The sequence below is a fragment of the Siphateles boraxobius genome, unplaced genomic scaffold, assembly GCF_051911475.1.
Source record: "Siphateles boraxobius isolate OS27281-9 unplaced genomic scaffold, OSU_SipBor_1 86, whole genome shotgun sequence".
NCBI classification, from domain to species: Eukaryota; Metazoa; Chordata; class Actinopteri; order Cypriniformes; family Leuciscidae; genus Siphateles; species Siphateles boraxobius.
In genome coordinates this window covers 6,578,423-6,597,063 of record NW_027509215.1, presented here as the reverse complement: position 1 = coordinate 6,597,063, position 18,641 = coordinate 6,578,423, and the positions used below count along the sequence as shown (strand labels likewise).

Here is an 18,641-nt window from a genome sequence, read left to right as displayed (position 1 = left end):
GGTTCTTTATTGGCATCAATAGTTCCATGAATAACTTTTAACATCTTTCCAATACACATAATAATAAAAGGTTTCTTCATAGTCAAAAAGGGTTGTTCAGATTTCTAACATGCTCTTCACACTAAGATTGTTTTTTTTGTTTTTTTAAGAAATGGTGAAAGGTTCTTTGGGGAACCCAAAAGGGTTCTTCTATTGCACCACTGCGAAAAACCCCTTTTGAAACCTGTGAAGGCAGCTTTTTAAGGATGTCCTGTTGAATTTAAAGACATGCATTTATGTATATTATCATTATATCGTAATCATTGCGAGCACAAGTTATAATTGCTGCCTAACATGTTTAATGTGTCCACTTAACTGAATACATGATGTTAACTAAGCACTGTAACTAAGTGAAACGGGCCATATTCTTTTCCTATCCCCGGAACTATTACCAAAGATGGACATGTCGTGAAGCAAGGACGTCCAAGACAAATGGCGCCGTACATTCACTGAAGACTGGCGTTGCGTGCAGTCAACCAACCAAGGGATGAAGCCGAAACAGTCTGAATCGAGCCCTGCTGGAGATTGCTAAGCACCCAATGCTCTGCACGGTGCAGGCGGATCTACAGTAAGTCCAAGTAAATAAGCACATAACATTTAATCATAGTTGTATATCACTGCCATTGTAACCGTCCTACTCGACCCGCTCCGAGTGGGATTGGAACCGATTATGAAACTTTGCCCTTAGCCAAAACTATTTGTTCTGACACAAATAATAGATTCATGAGACCAAAGATTGCCCATTAGAGAAACCAAAAACGAATTCTATTTCATGTTTAAACACTATAGAGACATAAGAGCCAGTGGCAAAATCCAGAAGAACTGGCCGAGATAAGGCTGTTCTCGCGAGGTACATACGCTGATCGGCCGCTTACATCTCTGAAAACGAAGCAAATTTAAATATGTGCCATCTTAATAAATAAACCGTATATTTCAACTTTAAACAACTACATTCTTGCCTAAAAAAAACATTCCTTGACACAACAACAGTAGTATCTGTAAAATGATGGTGGTTTTGCTTGTACGCCATGACACTTGCTGTGAGAAATGCTTCAAGTGATACAAATGGTGAAAAACACATGGCTGGAAAGATATCAGCCATAATAAAAGATAATAATGTATATTGCTATTGTATTGCTTGCTTTTCCATTTCCATTTATCTTACAAAGATCTAGGTTTCTGGAGGAGTTTCTGATTTCCAATATTCACCTCACAGTCACACCGATAAAATCTCTATTGTAGCTGCATGACAGACAGCTGACTCTGTCAAGGGAAGGAAAACTGACCATCTTAATGGAGTTTCTGTGTTTCTGACTCAAGAGTGGAAGGACCAAATCACTCAACCGAGGCTATTAACACAGATGACAGGTGAGCGTAAAACACTAGGAAAATATCACTATATGTTGTTTGTGTTATTCTCCTCACATTTCACCTTCTAGTTGCTATTCATCTTCATCAAATGTGAGTGGTGCTCGTCTGTGCCAAACACGCCACCACAGTGCTGGGGTGATGTGGTTGGCTGCCAAGGTTTTGCTATGCAGGTGTTAAGGTGGTTGTTTACTTGCCCAAGTTAAAAAGCCCACCCCCAAGTCTCTATTCTGGTCCACTCAATGCACGTCCAAGTAGAAAAGAAACAGCACACCTCTCTTCAACATGCCGCATGATTTCAGGTATCATTCATATCTGTAGAACACATTTTGGGGTATGAATTACATGCCAAAATGTAATATTTAAGCATGTATGGGCGATTGAAATAGAGATGGTGACTGCCTCAGCATGCACCACTAATCACAAATTGTTGAAGATAAATTGCAAATTATGTTGGTCATATTTTCCTCAAGAGAACAAACATACTGTATCAAAGCATAATATATTCATAAGTCAACAAGCCAAAGTAAACAATCAAGCTGTGCCGAGACCCTGCATGAAAAGATACAGACCATAAAAAATAAAAAACTGTATGAAATGTACTTTTGCTCTTATATCAAATTCACCCTTTGTCCAATGCTTACTTTAAAGTTGAGTCCTCTGTTTACTTTGCCATAAAGAGCAGTTATACTCTAGTATTCATACTAATGTCTTAAGAACAGACAAAATTTGCTACTTTAACGTTCGCTTCCAATTTAATACTTTAAACCATGGCTAACTGCATGAAGGTCTGTTCTGAGCAATTTAAAGATTGGTTTCTCCGTGAAACACAGGCTGTCTAGCACTGATTAATATTCCATTAACAGCTCAATTAAGCCTGATTCATTAGGTGAAGAATAGCAGACCAGTACTAATGCAGATGTCACGGTAAAATATGGAGGACTTTAAAATGTCCTACACAGGTAACAATGTCAAAAACCCTGCTAAAGACATGTACTGTATTTTCAATAGTCTGTTAAAATCTTTGCTTGCTTAACACTGACCTTTTTTTAAGTAGCCTAGATGTTCGGAAAAAACAAATAGGAAATATGATAATGACTTACATTTTGATCTGTTCCTCATCAAGATATGGACCCTATTCATATTTTCTGGGATCTCATAAGCCGAATTCGCCATAGTTAGGTAAACTTCTATGGTGAACGGGAGATGACTGCTAATTAAATTTTTCCATGACTCTCCAAAAGCGCGATTGGTTACAGCAGTCAGAAGAGAGACAGATGTCAAATTTGCCATCACTCCCTCAACCGTTGTATTAGAAACACCCTCGCATAAGTGTTAATTTGTTTTTTTGTAATTTAATAACATAAAATAACACAATGTATACAGCATTATAAGTATAACATATACGTTTTAAATGACTGTAATGGGGTTCAGATATTATGGGCAGAAGGAGGCGGGAACCGGCAAACGTTCAAACAATTTAATAATAAAATAAAACAAAATACAAAAACAAAAGTATACGCCAGCACAACTGCTGGCCACACAAAACAGAAACAAAAAACAACATAAACTCAGGCCTCTCCTCTCTCGATCTTCAGCGTCATCGCTCCTCCTTTTACGCTTCCGCTCCACCGTGAGAAAATGCGAGGCCGGTGTCATTCATTATCACTCACGCCACCGGCCTCGCGCCATTCTCTCACGTCCCTCGGCTTTGTCCTGTTCGCCACAATGACAATATCAAAAACTACTAGATTTGTGATGCGATTACTGTGGAAATGCGTCATCACAGTCCATGAAAAGGGTCCATTAAAAATGACTTAAAGGTAAGGTAGACAATTTTCAGAGAGGCTAGCGATAGTGAGCTAGTTTTGAAAGCATCAGATCCCATCCTACTATAGAGCGTCTCCAAAGTCACGGCTCAGCAGGGAGCAAACAAAAGTCACGAGAGACGGCCTTGTGTATCAAAGCACATAACATTCCAATAATAATTAACATTAACAACTTAAAGAGCTTTGACCTGTACCACCTGACTGCTGCAGATTCATTTCAGCGTTGATAGTGTTGCCATTGAGATAAATTCAAGTCACAAATCGCTCAGAGTATAACGTCACGGGTTTCCATCTGTTTCAAATTGCAGTAGTTATGGCGGGAACGCAGCATAAGCTTTGGTTTGTTGGTTTGGAACTGTTAAAGCTGCTGCTGTTTCTTTTGTGGTGCTCAGTGACTGACGTCTGTCTAAATCTGCAGAGCATGAAACGCGCTGATGACGTGTGATGATGTGTGATGTCTGCATGAGCAGGCGCGTGGAGGTATGAAAATACATACGTTAACAGGCAGGTATAGGACATTGTATCATTGCATTCGATTGGATGAACATTTTATGGTCCCTACGCCTTCCACAGATGATACATACATCAAAATACATTTAGACCACTTAACTTAGTGTTTGCTATCAGGATGTGAAGAGACTTTCAACCAGCATAAAAAACAATGTTTCTGGAACAAATCGCCTACCCTGCCTTTAAGGAGACTTTATACAGCATGTATGGACTACTTATATGGTAGGCTGTTTATCAAAATATGCCACGCCGATTAGTGTGCGAGTCGCATACAGTAGTGAAGACTGCGTAAACAGGCAAACTTATGGAAAATGAGGTCTCAGAGTGAGTTTCGGAGGGAAAAATATACGACCCAAATTGAAAACTTGAAGACAACTTATATACGCACCAAAGACGCGTATAAGCATATGGAAATTTTGCGTAAAAATCACGTATTTCCATTTTGCCCAAAGGATCGTCGTGACAACATGCGAATCTCAGTTAAACTTCAGACTTCCAAAAGCGAGCGTGACCAGATGGCGCACAATAGAGAAGGAATGTAAACTACAATATTTATAAAATATTTGTATTAAATTAGCTTTAAAACATGACCATATTCAATTTAAATCCTACATGTAACACAACGATGATAATAATGAGAATTGTAACTTGGGATTAATGGGATATAAAATAATTTAAAAATAAATATGTTATCAGTGTGTTCTGCTTTAGATGATTACAGTCTGTGCTTTTGTTATATAATCATCTTTTATCACAAACACCTTTCACTGTATAAAAAAAAGAATGAAAAGGACATTGTGTTCAGAATCAAGTCATGCTGGGATAAAATGGCATGAGGGTTTGTAAATGATGACAGAATGTTCATTTTGGGCAACTACTATTTCTTTAAAAATGTTCTGCCACTAACCACTGACACACACACACACACACACACACACACACAGATCCGAAGACAAACATCAGCCAGGGTAAATAATTAATAGTTCTCCACAGCCGGTTCAATATCAATCCTGTTTAGTTCCCTCTGTTTTGAAGGGCCAGCCGTGCCCGAGCAGCTGATGGATTGGCAAGGCCTGGCACCACGTCGCAGGAGGGCGGAGGTAATAAAGTGGCATGAATGGTTCATTAACCTCAGGAGAGATACTCAGCAGTAAATAAAGTAATCATCTGTGTAAATCTGAGTGTTGACAGGATATGAAGTCTGCTGCAAACTTGATATGAGGGAAGAGTTCACGACTGCGCTGGCGTTTGATCTATAGACTATAGTGCCAATGCTCCGGTGCAGACGATGTGGAGCTTTGAAATTACTAGGAACAGCCGGGACTGCTTGTTTACAGAGAGAAAAAAATCCATTTACAACAGCCCAAACAAAATAACATGAAAGTCAATACTTTAGGGACCATATTATGAAAAAAAAAAGATTAATCTTGTTCTTCTGAAATGAAAAAAGTTCAAAATACCAAACATACTCAAACGTTCACAACTCGCAACAAATTCCCTTCTCTGAAAAAACATTTAGTAAACCTAGTTCCACTAGTTTCGAGTAGTGTGCAAAACTTGTAATTATAATGCCAAGGTGTTTCTAAAGGTTGCTTACTGGTGAAACGAGCGAGCCTATACCCAATATGATATTCTGATCCATATGTGGATCAGGTCAGCAATGTAATTCACTGTAAAACAGCTATGCCACACCATTAATAAAGCTTCAAAAAATGTGTTTAGAAATCTATGATGAAATCACATGATCATATTTACACTTGATTATCCACATTTACCCATTAATGAAACCAATCTGTGTTCATAAACTTGCTCCTTCCAGTAACTTTGAAGACAGAAACATTATTCCTAAACACCAGGGAATTAATATTATCATTGTTATTATTCCAGTTGGTATCTAGATGAACTTCTATGGTGAAGTTCACCAAATGTTGTGTAGAAAACTTTATTTATAACTAATTATAACTGGACATTTTTTAAGTTTATTCTGTTTTCATAAACTTGCTCCATCCAGTCACTGTGAAGTATGATAGAAACATTATAACCAAGAAACAATTTTATTATTATTATTTGTTAATAAGTTTGGAGAAGAACACATTTTTACAAAGGCAATGAGCTTTATAACCAAATGCACATGTATGTTTTTCACAATGTAACAATGTCTGAAATAGCTGGCCAGAGAGAGGAAGCTAATTTTCGAGGGGGTGGTCTTGCACAGGGGCGTAGCCATCATTTCAAAAGTGAGGGGGACAGAATGTCAAGTGTAATACCATTTTTTTTTCAGACTTTTGTTGACAGGTTAATTGGCTTAATATGCTATTTATTTTTAAAGCAAAAAAACAGAAAGAAAGAAATGCAGATGTTCAGTACTTTATATTTTCCTGGCTTAAAACGAGGCGGAGGTGGTAAAATCCTGATCATGTATTTTAATTAGATAATAACATTTTAATTTTTCGTAGACCATCATTTAGCCTACTGTGTTTCCCACAGTATTTTTGTAGGTGGATCTCGGTACTTGTAGGGGGGTAGAAAATTTTGTACATTTTAAAGATAAATTCATTAATCTGGTGCACTTAGAGTCCCCCGAATCCACTGTTAAAAATAAATAATCCACCTGTCAACCGCCCAAACATATGATATTCTCTGATTTAGATATCTGATCATTACAATTATTCAAATTATAAGTGTTACTGAGAAGCATGATAATATGGTTAAATATCAAACTGAAGTAGGCTGATTTAAAAATAACATTTACTTAAAATAAAAGTTCTTCTTTTGGCAAAATAACATTTCCTTAATAGCCTAAAGTTTGTCTTACTAAACTAAAACTTTCCAATTGAAAACCTTCAAACGTCAAGCTTTTAAAAATACTTCAAACTTTCTAGTTAGGCTTTTTCAAGAGAACTTAAAGTTTGTCTACAAACTTTTTTATCTAATTGTAAAGTGTTACCGAATTATGGTAAACATCATAGTCTACACATGTTATTGCCTGATTCAAGCAGATCGTGGCTGTTAATGCATGAACATACAAATTCAGCATTAACAATCACCATGTTTATTCTATTTTGAAGGGCTTTGATAACATATCTGTGAAAATAAAAGACATTACGAATAAAAAAAGATTGAAAATAGTGCACGTTTGTGCGGTTATAGTGAATATTTTCAATTTACAACAAAACTTGTTAATTATTCAATAAGAGAAATAGGCAGAGGTATTCATCATTGTGCAACACAATTCGGATACCACATGACAACTTACTTACAGTGCTTGACTTTTTCGTGAAAAAGGAGTGAAGAGTTTTTTTTGCCGTTTTGAACTCTATGAAACTGATGGATTCGGCGCGGGTGCGAGCATGGGCGTGTCGTAAGCTAATGCACGAGTGACTAATTACCATGGAAGCGTGAAAGTCACGTATGTAGATAGACTATCCTTGACTCTTTGGATTTTAAATCTTGATGTAGGGCAGGCTATACACACCCACGGAAACCTCAGCTTGTCATAGACACATTTGCCCATATGAAAAAGTGCGGGGGACGAATTTACATTTTGTTAAAAGTGGGGGGGGACACGTCCCCCCCGTCCCCCGCGTAATCTACGCCCATGGGACTCTTGCACCTGCTCCAACAAAGCAACTCAGTGAGATCATGACAATTACACAGAGCCGGCCCCAGTGGACACACGCAAATCTGCTTTAAAAAAGCACCTGACAGGCCAGACAGAAAAAGAGTGGTGTACACATGTAGAGAAAAAAATGAAAATGGGGGAGAAAGGGAAATGAGTGGGAGGAGCATCAGTGAGCAGAGGAATGTAATTAGCATGAATCTGAAGAATCACCCCTCTAATTAACAAGCGCTGGTACAAAAAAGATTCTGAAGCTGTGAAAAGAATCATAAAGCGACATTTGACCAGCAGTGGAAAGAAGTTTTTTGCAGTATGCAAATATTTTTTTTATGTACAGAACACCAAGATGATCTTCTACATCAGTCAAAATGTGCAGATCACTCTATTCCACACTGCAATGCAAATGCTCAACTTTGAGGAAATGAACCGAAAGCAATATAAAATCGCAATTTTTAAAGACCCCCAAAAATCAGACATTGAGTTTTGTAGCTGTTAGTTTTAAGGCCATCTTCAAATTGACTTTTGCTTTCTATAGCACTAGAATGTCCAATGACTGCTTTAGCATTAGCAGGAAATCGTTGTGTTGTTCAGGGCCGTAACCATTATAGACAATAATTACAAAAGGGCTAAATTGTCCTCACTAATATTTGATTGTTTTGATGCTGCTCTGCTGGACTCCATTATGCACTGCTCTGTTTGTTGTGAAGATGACATCAAGTTTCAAAAGTTAAATTTTTAGACACTTAAACTGTGTTCTGAAGATGAACGGAGGTCTTACGGGCTTGGAGCGACATGAGGGTGAGTCATTAATGCCATCATTTTCATTTTTGGGTGAACTAACCCTTTAACTTCTTTGAATAAAAAGACCAATTGGTCCCCCCAATGTTCAAAATGGTTATGGCTTTGGCTTTGTTACGCTTTCTTTTTTCTTTTCTTAATTTGATTAAAAACACAAAATAACTATTCCTCTCTAAAATAATACTAACTGGGGTGCCACTTTCTAAATGAAGCATGCAATATAAGAAAATCATGTGACACTGTCGAACATTGTTTAAAACATTTACCTTTGTATTTCTGTTTCACATGCTTTTTAATAGTATGCAGTGTACATTACAGTATCCTATCAAATCACTTCACAACAGCATTTTAATTACAGATAAATTGCATATCAATGTATTTTAAGAGATATCTGCCTGTTTGTGTCAAACACACAGTCAACATTCAAGGCTCACTCTTATCATCAATGGGGATGTCGAGTGTTTTTTAAGAGCTCATGTGAAGTGTGTGTGATGGCTGGTGTCATTTACATGCAGGTGTTTCAGTACAGAATTAGACCAACACTCTTCACTTCACTTTCTGTGAGTGTTTGCAGCCACCACTCCAACATTCTGCACCAATTAATCCTGCATTTATTATCATCCTGTATTTACAGCCTATAGCGATCTCCAGGTGCAAGAGCTCTAGACTTCTGCTAGAGCAGAAGTTTTCAGAAATTTGGAAAGAACTTAGAGCTGCAAAAGTACAGCTCAATAACTTTTGAGATTCATTGCAAATGCTGTGGAACTTTTCTGTATGATTTCTAAAAACTAGTCTGATTAACTTAACAGTTATATCAGTCAATTCTTTGAAGAAAGAGCTTAAAGGGACAGTTAACCTAAAAATGTAAATTCTGTCAATTTATTCATCCTCATGCTGATCCTTGGAAGTTTTAGGAAATATTCAAACTACTCTTTCCCAGTCAACAAAAGCATACAGTGACCAAGCTGTGACCACGCACCATAAAAACATCATCATAAAATATGTGAGAAACAATGGCAATCCAATTCTTTCTCTGATTGTCATCTGAACTTTTAGCATTTCAAGTAATTACAAAGAGTGTGCATATATATATATATACATATACATATATATACATACATATACATACATATACATATACTGTATATATATATATGGTAACACTTTATTTCGATAGTCCACTTCAGACATTCTGCTAACTAAGTAACTTTGCAGCTACATGTCAACTAACTCTCATTAGAGTATTAATAGACTGTATGCTTAATATCTGCTAACACTTTCTTTTGTTGGTCCCCCAACAGATATCCCACTGACTATTAACTACAAGTAACTTGGCAACTACAAGTCAACTTATTCTCCTAACCCGAACCCTAAAGGTGATGATACACAGGGCAACTTTTTGAGCAATGTTGCTGGGCAATCGTGCAGAGCGATTGTTGCTTGGGCACTTTTCCCATTGAAAATGGGCAGTACATTTCTATCTGGATAATTTAAATCGGTCGTGGACCCTGTGTCTCATCTGGTTGCCCGTTGATGGCAACATTGCCAAGCAACATTGCTCAAAATGTTGCCCTGTGTATCATCACCTTAACACCTAACCATAACTATAACGGTCTACTGACAGTCTACTACACTCTACTAATATTCTAATGAGAGTTAGTTGACATGTAGTTGAAAAGTTACTTATAGTTAGTAGAATGTATAAAGTGGACTATCGAAATAAAGTTTAACCATATAAATAAATAATGACAATCAGAGACTAAGAATTGGATTGCCATTGTGTCTCACACATTACGTTATGATGTTTTTATATAAGTGTGTGTGTGTGTGTGTGTGTGTGTGTGTGTGTGTGTGTGTGTGTGTGTGTGTGTGTGTGTGTGTGTGTGTGTGTGTGTGTGTGTGTGTGTACATTTATTTGATCAAAAATACAGTAATATTGTGAAATATTATTACAATTTAAAATATATATTTTTATTTTCATATATTTTAAAATGTAATTTATTCCGGTGATGACAAAGCTGAATATTCAGTATCATTACTCCAGTCTTCAGTGTCACATGATTCTTCAGAAATAATTTATATCATATTATATCAGGCTCTAGACTAACTTTTTTTTTACAAGGAGCACTGTTAGCCCCTTACTTAAAACTGTATGAGCATTATCTAAAAAAATGTAAGGGCACACACAGAGCTTTGAAGTGCTGGAAAAAGTTGTGTGAAGCACTTGAAAGTCCTTAAAAAGTGCTTAAAGTTCACTCTCAAAAGGTTGTACGAACCCTGAAATGAATAATCTAAAAAAACATTCGAATTTGGCCACAATATGGTTACAGTTAGCATTACTACATTAAATCTATGGAGAATTTTGTGATTTGTGGACTGAAAAGCCTTCTATAACTTGTTCATTCATGGAACAATGTTTTTCCTGGTTTCCACGTCAGCACTGTTCGATGTGATATGGTTTATAACAGAGAAATCCGTTCCAAATTTGAATGCTTCTACTGATCACAAAAGAAGACATTTTGAAGAATATGGGTAACCAAACCGGTAACTGTACCGAGTTTGGTGAATATATCTCATTTCGTTCACGAGTTATAGACATTTTATTAAAAGTAGCTCCGCTTAATTCGAACGTTTTTGCGCCCCCTTACCGACCGGGAATGGAAATTTCAAAACATTTTGATAATTATTGATATTCAGACTCCAGAGAACATTTCTACACTAGTTTGGTTCCAATCGGGCGAAAAACCTAGGACTAGTTCGCATAAGTAGGTTTTTGACAAAATTCTAAATGGCGTAAGATTTTCCCAGGCACAAATAAAATCGGAGATATACATTCTGTTCGTCTTGAGCCAAGCATTACAGAGACACTTGAGTCTATGATAGATGGTCTAGGAGTTATGCGCGATTTCATACTTTTGCTTGCTGTAGCGCCACCTATTGGCCAATCGGGGTCATACTTTGATAGGTTCTACCCAAATAGAGGACTATCATCTGGCCAAGTTTCAAGTCTCCAGCACTAACGGTTTGGGCTGCACGATCAGTTTTAGGGGAGAATAATAATATTAAGGAAAAGTCCTCATGCCTTTTTTAATGTGTGTGTGTGTGTGTGTCCATGCACACGTGTGTTTGTAACTGTCCTGTTGCGTCTGTAATGACAGAGTCCCAGAATGCTCTGTAGCCAATTAGCCTGCCATAATTACCCAGACTCCCATTGAGCTGTCAATCAGAGAGGAGCTGCACAGGAAGTCATCCCTCCCTCTGTTAGCGGAGGAAAGTCTCTGCTGAGCCCTCCCCAATTAAACCCACTCTCACACTAATATTAGACCTGACTTAACCATCTCTCTCTGTGTGTGTTTCTCTCATTCGGTCTCTTTTACGTTACGTTTCAGCATTGGCTCTCCTGACATCTTTCTTTCTCTGTTATTGTCTCTCCACCTCTTCTCACTCATAATTGCAGAGTGCTCAGTGCAGACCGAAGCACATTTGTTTCAACAGATGTTTTCTGTGAAGAGCCACATACAAGTGCTGCACGCTGTCATCGCCTTTCACTGTGGTTTGTGTTGCCATGTAATTCCGATAAGTGCACGAGGTAACTCTACTCCGTCACAAGCTTACTCCACAATCAGGTCTCAGTATTTTTAATGGGGTTTATCAGGAATTCTGATAAATCTTTTATATGAGCGGCTGCTTTTAAATCCAGCTCAAACCAACTTGAAGTCAACAGAAAGCCAAAACTGACCTCATTTACTTTTTTAAATACACATTTCTGGTCATACCATACACAACTCATTGCTTGTTCTTCCAAAAACAAAATAACTTTGTAATCAAGCTAGTTTCTAGCTGGTCTGTAATGTCTACTGGTCTACTAACCTGGTTGAATTGATCTAGTTAGTTCTGGTACACTCTTAAATATAAAGATTTCAAAAGGGGGTTTTCGCAGCAATGACATAATAGAACCATTTGGTGAACAGTTCTTAAAAGAACCATTTCTTCTAGGTGCGATAAATATAAAAAAAAATCTAAAGAACCATTTTCCAAATAACCTTTTGTGGAATGGAAAGTTTCAAAGGATGTTAAAGATTTTTCATGGAACCATAGATGCCAATTAAGAACTTTTAAAAATCTTTAGACCACATTGGAACAGCAACATTCCACTTGACATGTAAAAAAAAAAACAGCCAGACCATTTAATAGCTATGCAAGATTATTACAAGGAAGGATTTCAACCACCTAAACCAGCTTAGAACAGCAAACCAGCTACCTTAAGGTAGTTTTAATTGAATTTTCCATCAGGGACACCATGCTTTAGGTTAATATTACTGAATCTGGCTTATACATACAAGTACTTGAAGCACACATTTTAGAAAAATCACATTTATTGCTGAAAATGTTTGTTCATAGAGGACAGTGATGGGTTCAGCACACCTCAGATCTTCACTGTCTTACCTCTGAGATGTTTTCTTGTACTTCCTCCTGAAACAAAACAAACACCATGTTAAAAACCTGCATTTGGCTACTGTTCACAATAATATTTGAATCATTTCTGTAATAATACACACAAAAGCACTCACAATCTACATTTTAAACCCTGCTGTTTCTCAGTTAACAGGAAACGTTCTAAGAACTTTATAGCTAAAGTTCTGGCAAAGTGTCCTCAAATTATGAACAAATGTTCTTCCTGTAACATTAATAGAATGTTCATTCAATGTTACCTGGTCTGAGAACATTCAAAAGTAACAATGTCATAATGTTTGAAGAATGCTAAAATGGAATGTTACCTTAACGTAAAACATTTAAAAACTGGACGTTTTGAATGTTCAAAGAACATTCAGAAATAATGTTTTCATAATGTAGCTTAATGGGAACTTATTAAGAACTTAAAACATATTTTTGAGGCTAAGATCACATTTTAATAGTTGTCTAATGTATTTATAAATGTATAACTGTAACATTCTGTAAAATGAATATTAAAAATATTCATGAGCAAACCTCATCATATTATATACTTTTAAAATGACATGGTCTCTAAACACGCCCTTTCTGGTTAAAATAAATAAATATGGGAAAAATCTAATCTTTTCAATTTATGAGACAAGCCATTAAACCTCTAAGCCTCCATTAGGAATCCAAGCATTTATGACTTAGAATACAGGCTGTTTAAAGCGCCACTTCTTCTGGTATGTATTTACGGTGTCCCTAACAGTCCATATATGTGTCTCCAAAAAGGCCATTAATAACACAAGGACGGTGAAGCAATTAGTCAGCGCATAGGAAAAATCGGAGCTGCCCAATCATTACTCATTCCTGCCATGAGCCACTATCACTGGTGCCTGAAATTGCTCCATAAGAGAAGGAAACTCCTTCTTTTCTTTCTGAAGTCACCAAACAAAATGAACTGCTTCACACCATTAAGAGGTTGTATGCACACAAGGGCACATGCATTACCATGTCCAGATACTGTATGCACACACACGCATGACAGCTGTGCATGTTTGCGGCTTTCGGTGAGATTAAATGCTGATGCGGTCAGATTTACCCACTGCAGTAACCTTTAACATCCACATATACAGCTGCTTCTACATGCACAAAACACTGCAAAACTGCTTAACAGCCTGTGACGGGACTGATGTCATTTTGGCAAAAAGAGCACTTGTTTTGCCCTCTGTTAAACACAACAGCAAAAGTGCTTATTCCCAAATAAAACAAATTCAATCTGTGCACATGCATATAAACCAGCTGTGATGTCAATTAATTTATATGCACTTTAATGGTGCTTTTTGATATTTTTTGAGCTTGACAGCAACAGGTTACTATCTGCTGTCATTGTAGGGAAAAGAACAGATTTGATATTCAGCTAAATTCTCTTTATTCGGCTTTTGTGTTCCACAGAAAACATGTTTGAATTAACTTTTTGAATTGATTGTGTATGATTGTTTAAATTTTTAGGCGAACTCCTGTAATATGACTCAAGTATGTTCAAGTGAAGTATACGATATTTAAGTAAAATAACATGAATTTGTCCATAAGGAATTGATTGGATTATGAAAAGTGTCTCTGAATGACAGGTGGTTGGAGGGAAGGAGTTGAAATATAACTACTTGTTTACATCAGCCGAAAGGGAAATTCATTTTAGAGGTGGAACAAGTTATTATGTATTTGGATGAAAGATTATGAAGACAGACATTTTCTTCTTTGGATTAACGTGAACTAATCAATAGGGCCAGAAACATGTTTTAGGAAACTAAACAGGGCAAATTTGATTTGATGTTGAAACACACACAAAACTCTTCAAACATAACATTAAGAGAAGAAAGTTACTATTCTACTTCATGAAGGGAGAAAATATGAGAGGAGATAAACAAGACCTGTCCTCAATCATCTCTTTCTTTCTTGCTTTCATTCGCTTTTTCTTTCTCCTTCTCTCACTCGTCCTTTCTTCTTCACACATAGTGAGGAAATTGTATTTCACTTCCTGAGTTCTGGAACAATAAGAGACTTTTTCCTCCAGACAGCCAGAGAGAAAAACTGATTGACATCGAAAGAGATTCGTTTTTTCTACAGATGATGGAGCTGTTTAATATATATTTGATAAGAATTTGAAACATTGAAAAAAAGTCACCAACTCTCTGAGTCTGAAAGTCTGAAATGACCTAATTGAATAGTGAATAAAATCACAATAAAATGCTTTTATATGAACAATGACTGTAATTTAAAGAATAACATTTGTGAATATACATATTTTGCTCATATTTTTACATTCTTCTCGTGTAAATCTGCCATTTTACACTCCCAAAAAATTAGAGCATAAAAAAGGAATTAGGACCATTAAGACTTTTTGCATGGTGACATTTTTATGACAATTAAGTGACCAAAAATCTTTTTAAAATAAAAATGAATTTTTTTTAAATGTTTATTTTTATTAATCATTATTTTTATTGTTTGGTATTTGTTCATCGTGGTAGAATGTGTTGTAATGTGTTTAATTTATGCTGATTTAAACAAAAAGTGTGATTTTCAGTAATTGGAATCAACAACAAAAACAAAAAATTATTTCTCCATGAAAAACAGTCCTAAAACAAGCTTTAGGCTTTGTGCAGAATATCATTTATAATTTTTTCCTTTTGATTTTTTTGGTGGAAAGTGACCTTGACATGTTTACATGAGATACAGCCTCTTGGTCAACCTCTTAGATGGACACACACACACACACACACACACACACACACACACACACACACACACACACACACACACACATACACACAAAACCTGTTGAAAAGACTCATACTCACAGTCCACGCAGTCGGAGCCAGATTTTCTCGATCTGGTCGGGCTGTAAGTACTTGAGCGACATGCTTTCAAACTCCTCGATCTCTCTGGTGGGAGACTCCATGATGTCAAGACAAGAAAAAAAAACTTAATCCCAGAGCCGGAGCAGAGGAGAGCGATTCCCCTCTTCAGATGAGCTGTGGTCGGGACGCTGCAGTCATCAAGCCCTGTTCTTGCCTCCTCCTCCTCCTCCTGTCCCTAGTGCTCCACTTCGGGTCTGAGCACAGGGAGTGTGTGACGGTACTGCAGTACGCTCTCTCTCTCTCTCTCTCACACACACGCTCTCTCAAAAATACAGCGCAGTCCAGATTAACCCAGACTCATGATTTCACGACACGAGTGTTGGCGGGAGGAGTCGAGCGTGACTAAAGCCTCCAGCGGGGATGACAGTATGATCAATAATGACAAACTGGGTCTCTTCCCAAAGGACAAATCACAAATGACATCTCTTTAATATCTCAATTGTTTCTCCTAGACAGCAATGAGATTAAACGGAGGCTTTTGTTTGAGTATGCTGAGGAAAAAAAATTAGCAAACATACCAATCAAAAATCAGAAATCTTAATATAGACATTTCTCAAATTCTTCCAAGACTGAATGATTTGAGAAATACTGTCTAAAACACATGAATGTATACACTCTTAAGTAAGGAAAAAGTCTCATTTGCTTATAGTTTTACTTTTTGGGATAACATCTGCTAAATTAGAGACAAGCTTACTGAAATGCAACATAATTTTGACCTTCACATGAGAGCTTTTGGCTCATTTGCCTTCAGAGTTTAGTTCATTTGATTGGTGTGAAAGTCATCATTCTTGCATTAAAAAATATATATATAGAGGAAACGCAAAAGAATGAACATGCACGTGTCTGCTGAAAATGGAATGGTTTTTAACTTGATAAAGTATGCTAAAAATGTGCTGCATATTGTGTGAGATGCTGAAAAAATAAATCAACAAAACATGTTGCAATGGGCAAAGAGGTTCATCTAGCATGTTTACTTGAAAATACGATTCAAAAACAATTGTACTGGACTTGCTACTGCCAAAAGATACACAACACACCGCTGTCAGCAAGTAAGACTTGCTGCAGCTGTACAGATATATACAGGTGGAGCTGGGGAAGGTGGAGGGTTTCTGAAAGTACGCTGCACTGCTACAGACAATGCTGACCAGTATTTGAGGGTTAAGCAGCGAGCTCATTGGCTACTGATACAGCAGGAACCAATCAGCTGTGCCCTTTAGAAAATTATGGGATTGCAAGCATATTGAGATAAGGACCTATCAGTCTGCGCCATCTAGAGTTTCATTACAGAAACATTTTTTTATAACATCTGCTTAACTGTTTTGAAGAAACATTGAGACAAACTTACTTAAATGCAACATAATTTAGACTTTCACACTAGAACTTTTGGTTTGTTTGCCATCAGAGTTTGGTTCATATGACTGGTGTGAAATTTGGTTTTACATTAAAAGAACAGGCCAAATGCACAAGAATGGACAGGCATGAACTGTTTTTAACGTGGGAGGACATCTTAAAAATGTGGTGCTTATGATGTGAGATGCTGATAAGACAACCTCATGCATGCAGTCATCGATGTTTGTCTAGCATGTTTACTTAAAAAACAATTAGCAAAACAATTAACAATTGTGCAAATGGATGCAAGAACACACCCCTTGGCTATGAATTGGCAACCAAATAACATTCAGGCATCCTATTATGCAGGAGAGAGAATTGACAGAGGAGGTGAGGAGGAAAAAGAGAAACAGAAAAGCAGTTAATGACTCAAACTGTGACTGGAGAGATGAAGAGGCCAATCAGCCTGCAGCTGTAAAGCAGTGCATCAGTGGAGTGAGATTATATGCCACCCCACTGTCAGATACGCATTAACACAAACATGCACGCACTCTGAAGCACTCTATTCTCACATTCTGTTTACTAAATGACCCAATGATTGCTCAATTTTTCTCAGGACTCGCAGATGATAAACAGATTCGTCTTGACGATCAGGAGATAACTTCATAACAAATAAATTCTATAGAAAATAGGAGCATTATCAATTCATTCTCTATAGCTGAGCTTTATGGAAGTTTAACATTTCAATTGGCTCTCCAAGAGAGCAGGAAGATTAACTGGAGAACAAAATGGAGACTCTCACTTTTTAGATTTAAACTCGTTGGTCTTTTCTAAATTCTCACAAAAGATCTCAGTGTGTGAACTGTGCTCAGATATACACTACTGTTCAAAAGTTTGGAGTCAGTCGTTTTTTGTTGTTGTTTTTTGTTTTGTTTTTTAGGGAAATTAATAAATATTCAGCAAGGATGCAATAAATTGATCAAAAGTGGCAGCAATAACATTTATAATGCTACAAAAGATTTCCATTTCAAATTGTTGTCATTTTGAACTTTCTATTCTCAAAAAAATCCTGAAAAAATCTGTCAATTTCCACAAAAATTTTCAACATGATAATAAAAGAAATATATCTTGAGCAGCAAATGAAGGCTCATGTGACACTGAACCCTGTATTGATGCTAAAAAATCATAATAATAAATCCAAATAAATGCACTCTTTCATTAAAAAAAGCATTAAAAAATCTTAATGACCCAAAACTTTTGAACTGTAATGTACAAAAGACACTACAATCTACATTCAAAAGTCCTAGGGTCAGATTTACTTACAGCTCGCTCTAGTGCAAACCCTCTGTTGGCATTAAAAAACAACCGTCAGGATTTACTAAAGACACACAGTGAAAAAGGAGCGCTGAAAAGGCGTGGACGGGGTTATTTTTGCGGCTGAACTTATTGCATATGCATTTGAATGAGTTTCCCTTTCAGATAAAAAATTTATGGGAGGAGAATATTTAAATGAATCATGCAATGTGATTTACTCAGGTTTGCGCTAGTCAATTCACTGGTATTTGCACCATAATTTACCACCCAAAATAGACTGACTTAAACCAGATGCTAATTGGAAGATTGTGTTGGTCACTATGGAAATTATCCGGCTGCGTCTGTTCAATTTAATTTGACCATCGTCATTAGATCATGTGCTTAACATTCCACTCCTGCGCTTTTTTTGGAATTGTGCTCTCATGCTAATTTGCCCTGTAAGTCAAATTTCTCAAATTCATTCAAAACTAATCTTTCTTAACT

The 18,641-nt window shown here is 36.8% G+C and overlaps 1 protein-coding gene across 3 annotated transcripts in view; it reads right to left on the bottom strand.

The window, feature by feature from the left end:
• pde1cb (phosphodiesterase 1C, calmodulin-dependent b) overlaps window positions 1-18,641 on the bottom strand; it is a 92,154-nt gene that overhangs the window by 39,228 nt on the left and 34,285 nt on the right. The window contains exons 1-2 of one of the 3 annotated variants that reach the window (XM_077222433.1): window positions 15,456-15,788; window positions 12,610-12,636 (exon numbers count right to left, since the gene is read on the bottom strand). The exons of 1 other annotated variant lie outside the window; for it this stretch is intronic. In XM_077222433.1, the coding sequence (XP_077078548.1) occupies window positions 12,610-12,636; window positions 15,456-15,556 (128 nt within the window). In that variant the 5' untranslated portion in view covers window positions 15,557-15,788. Of the gene's footprint in view, window positions 1-12,609; window positions 12,637-15,455; window positions 15,789-18,641 lie in introns of those variants that run through there. One more of the 3 variants, XM_077222434.1, reaches the window with a different exon arrangement.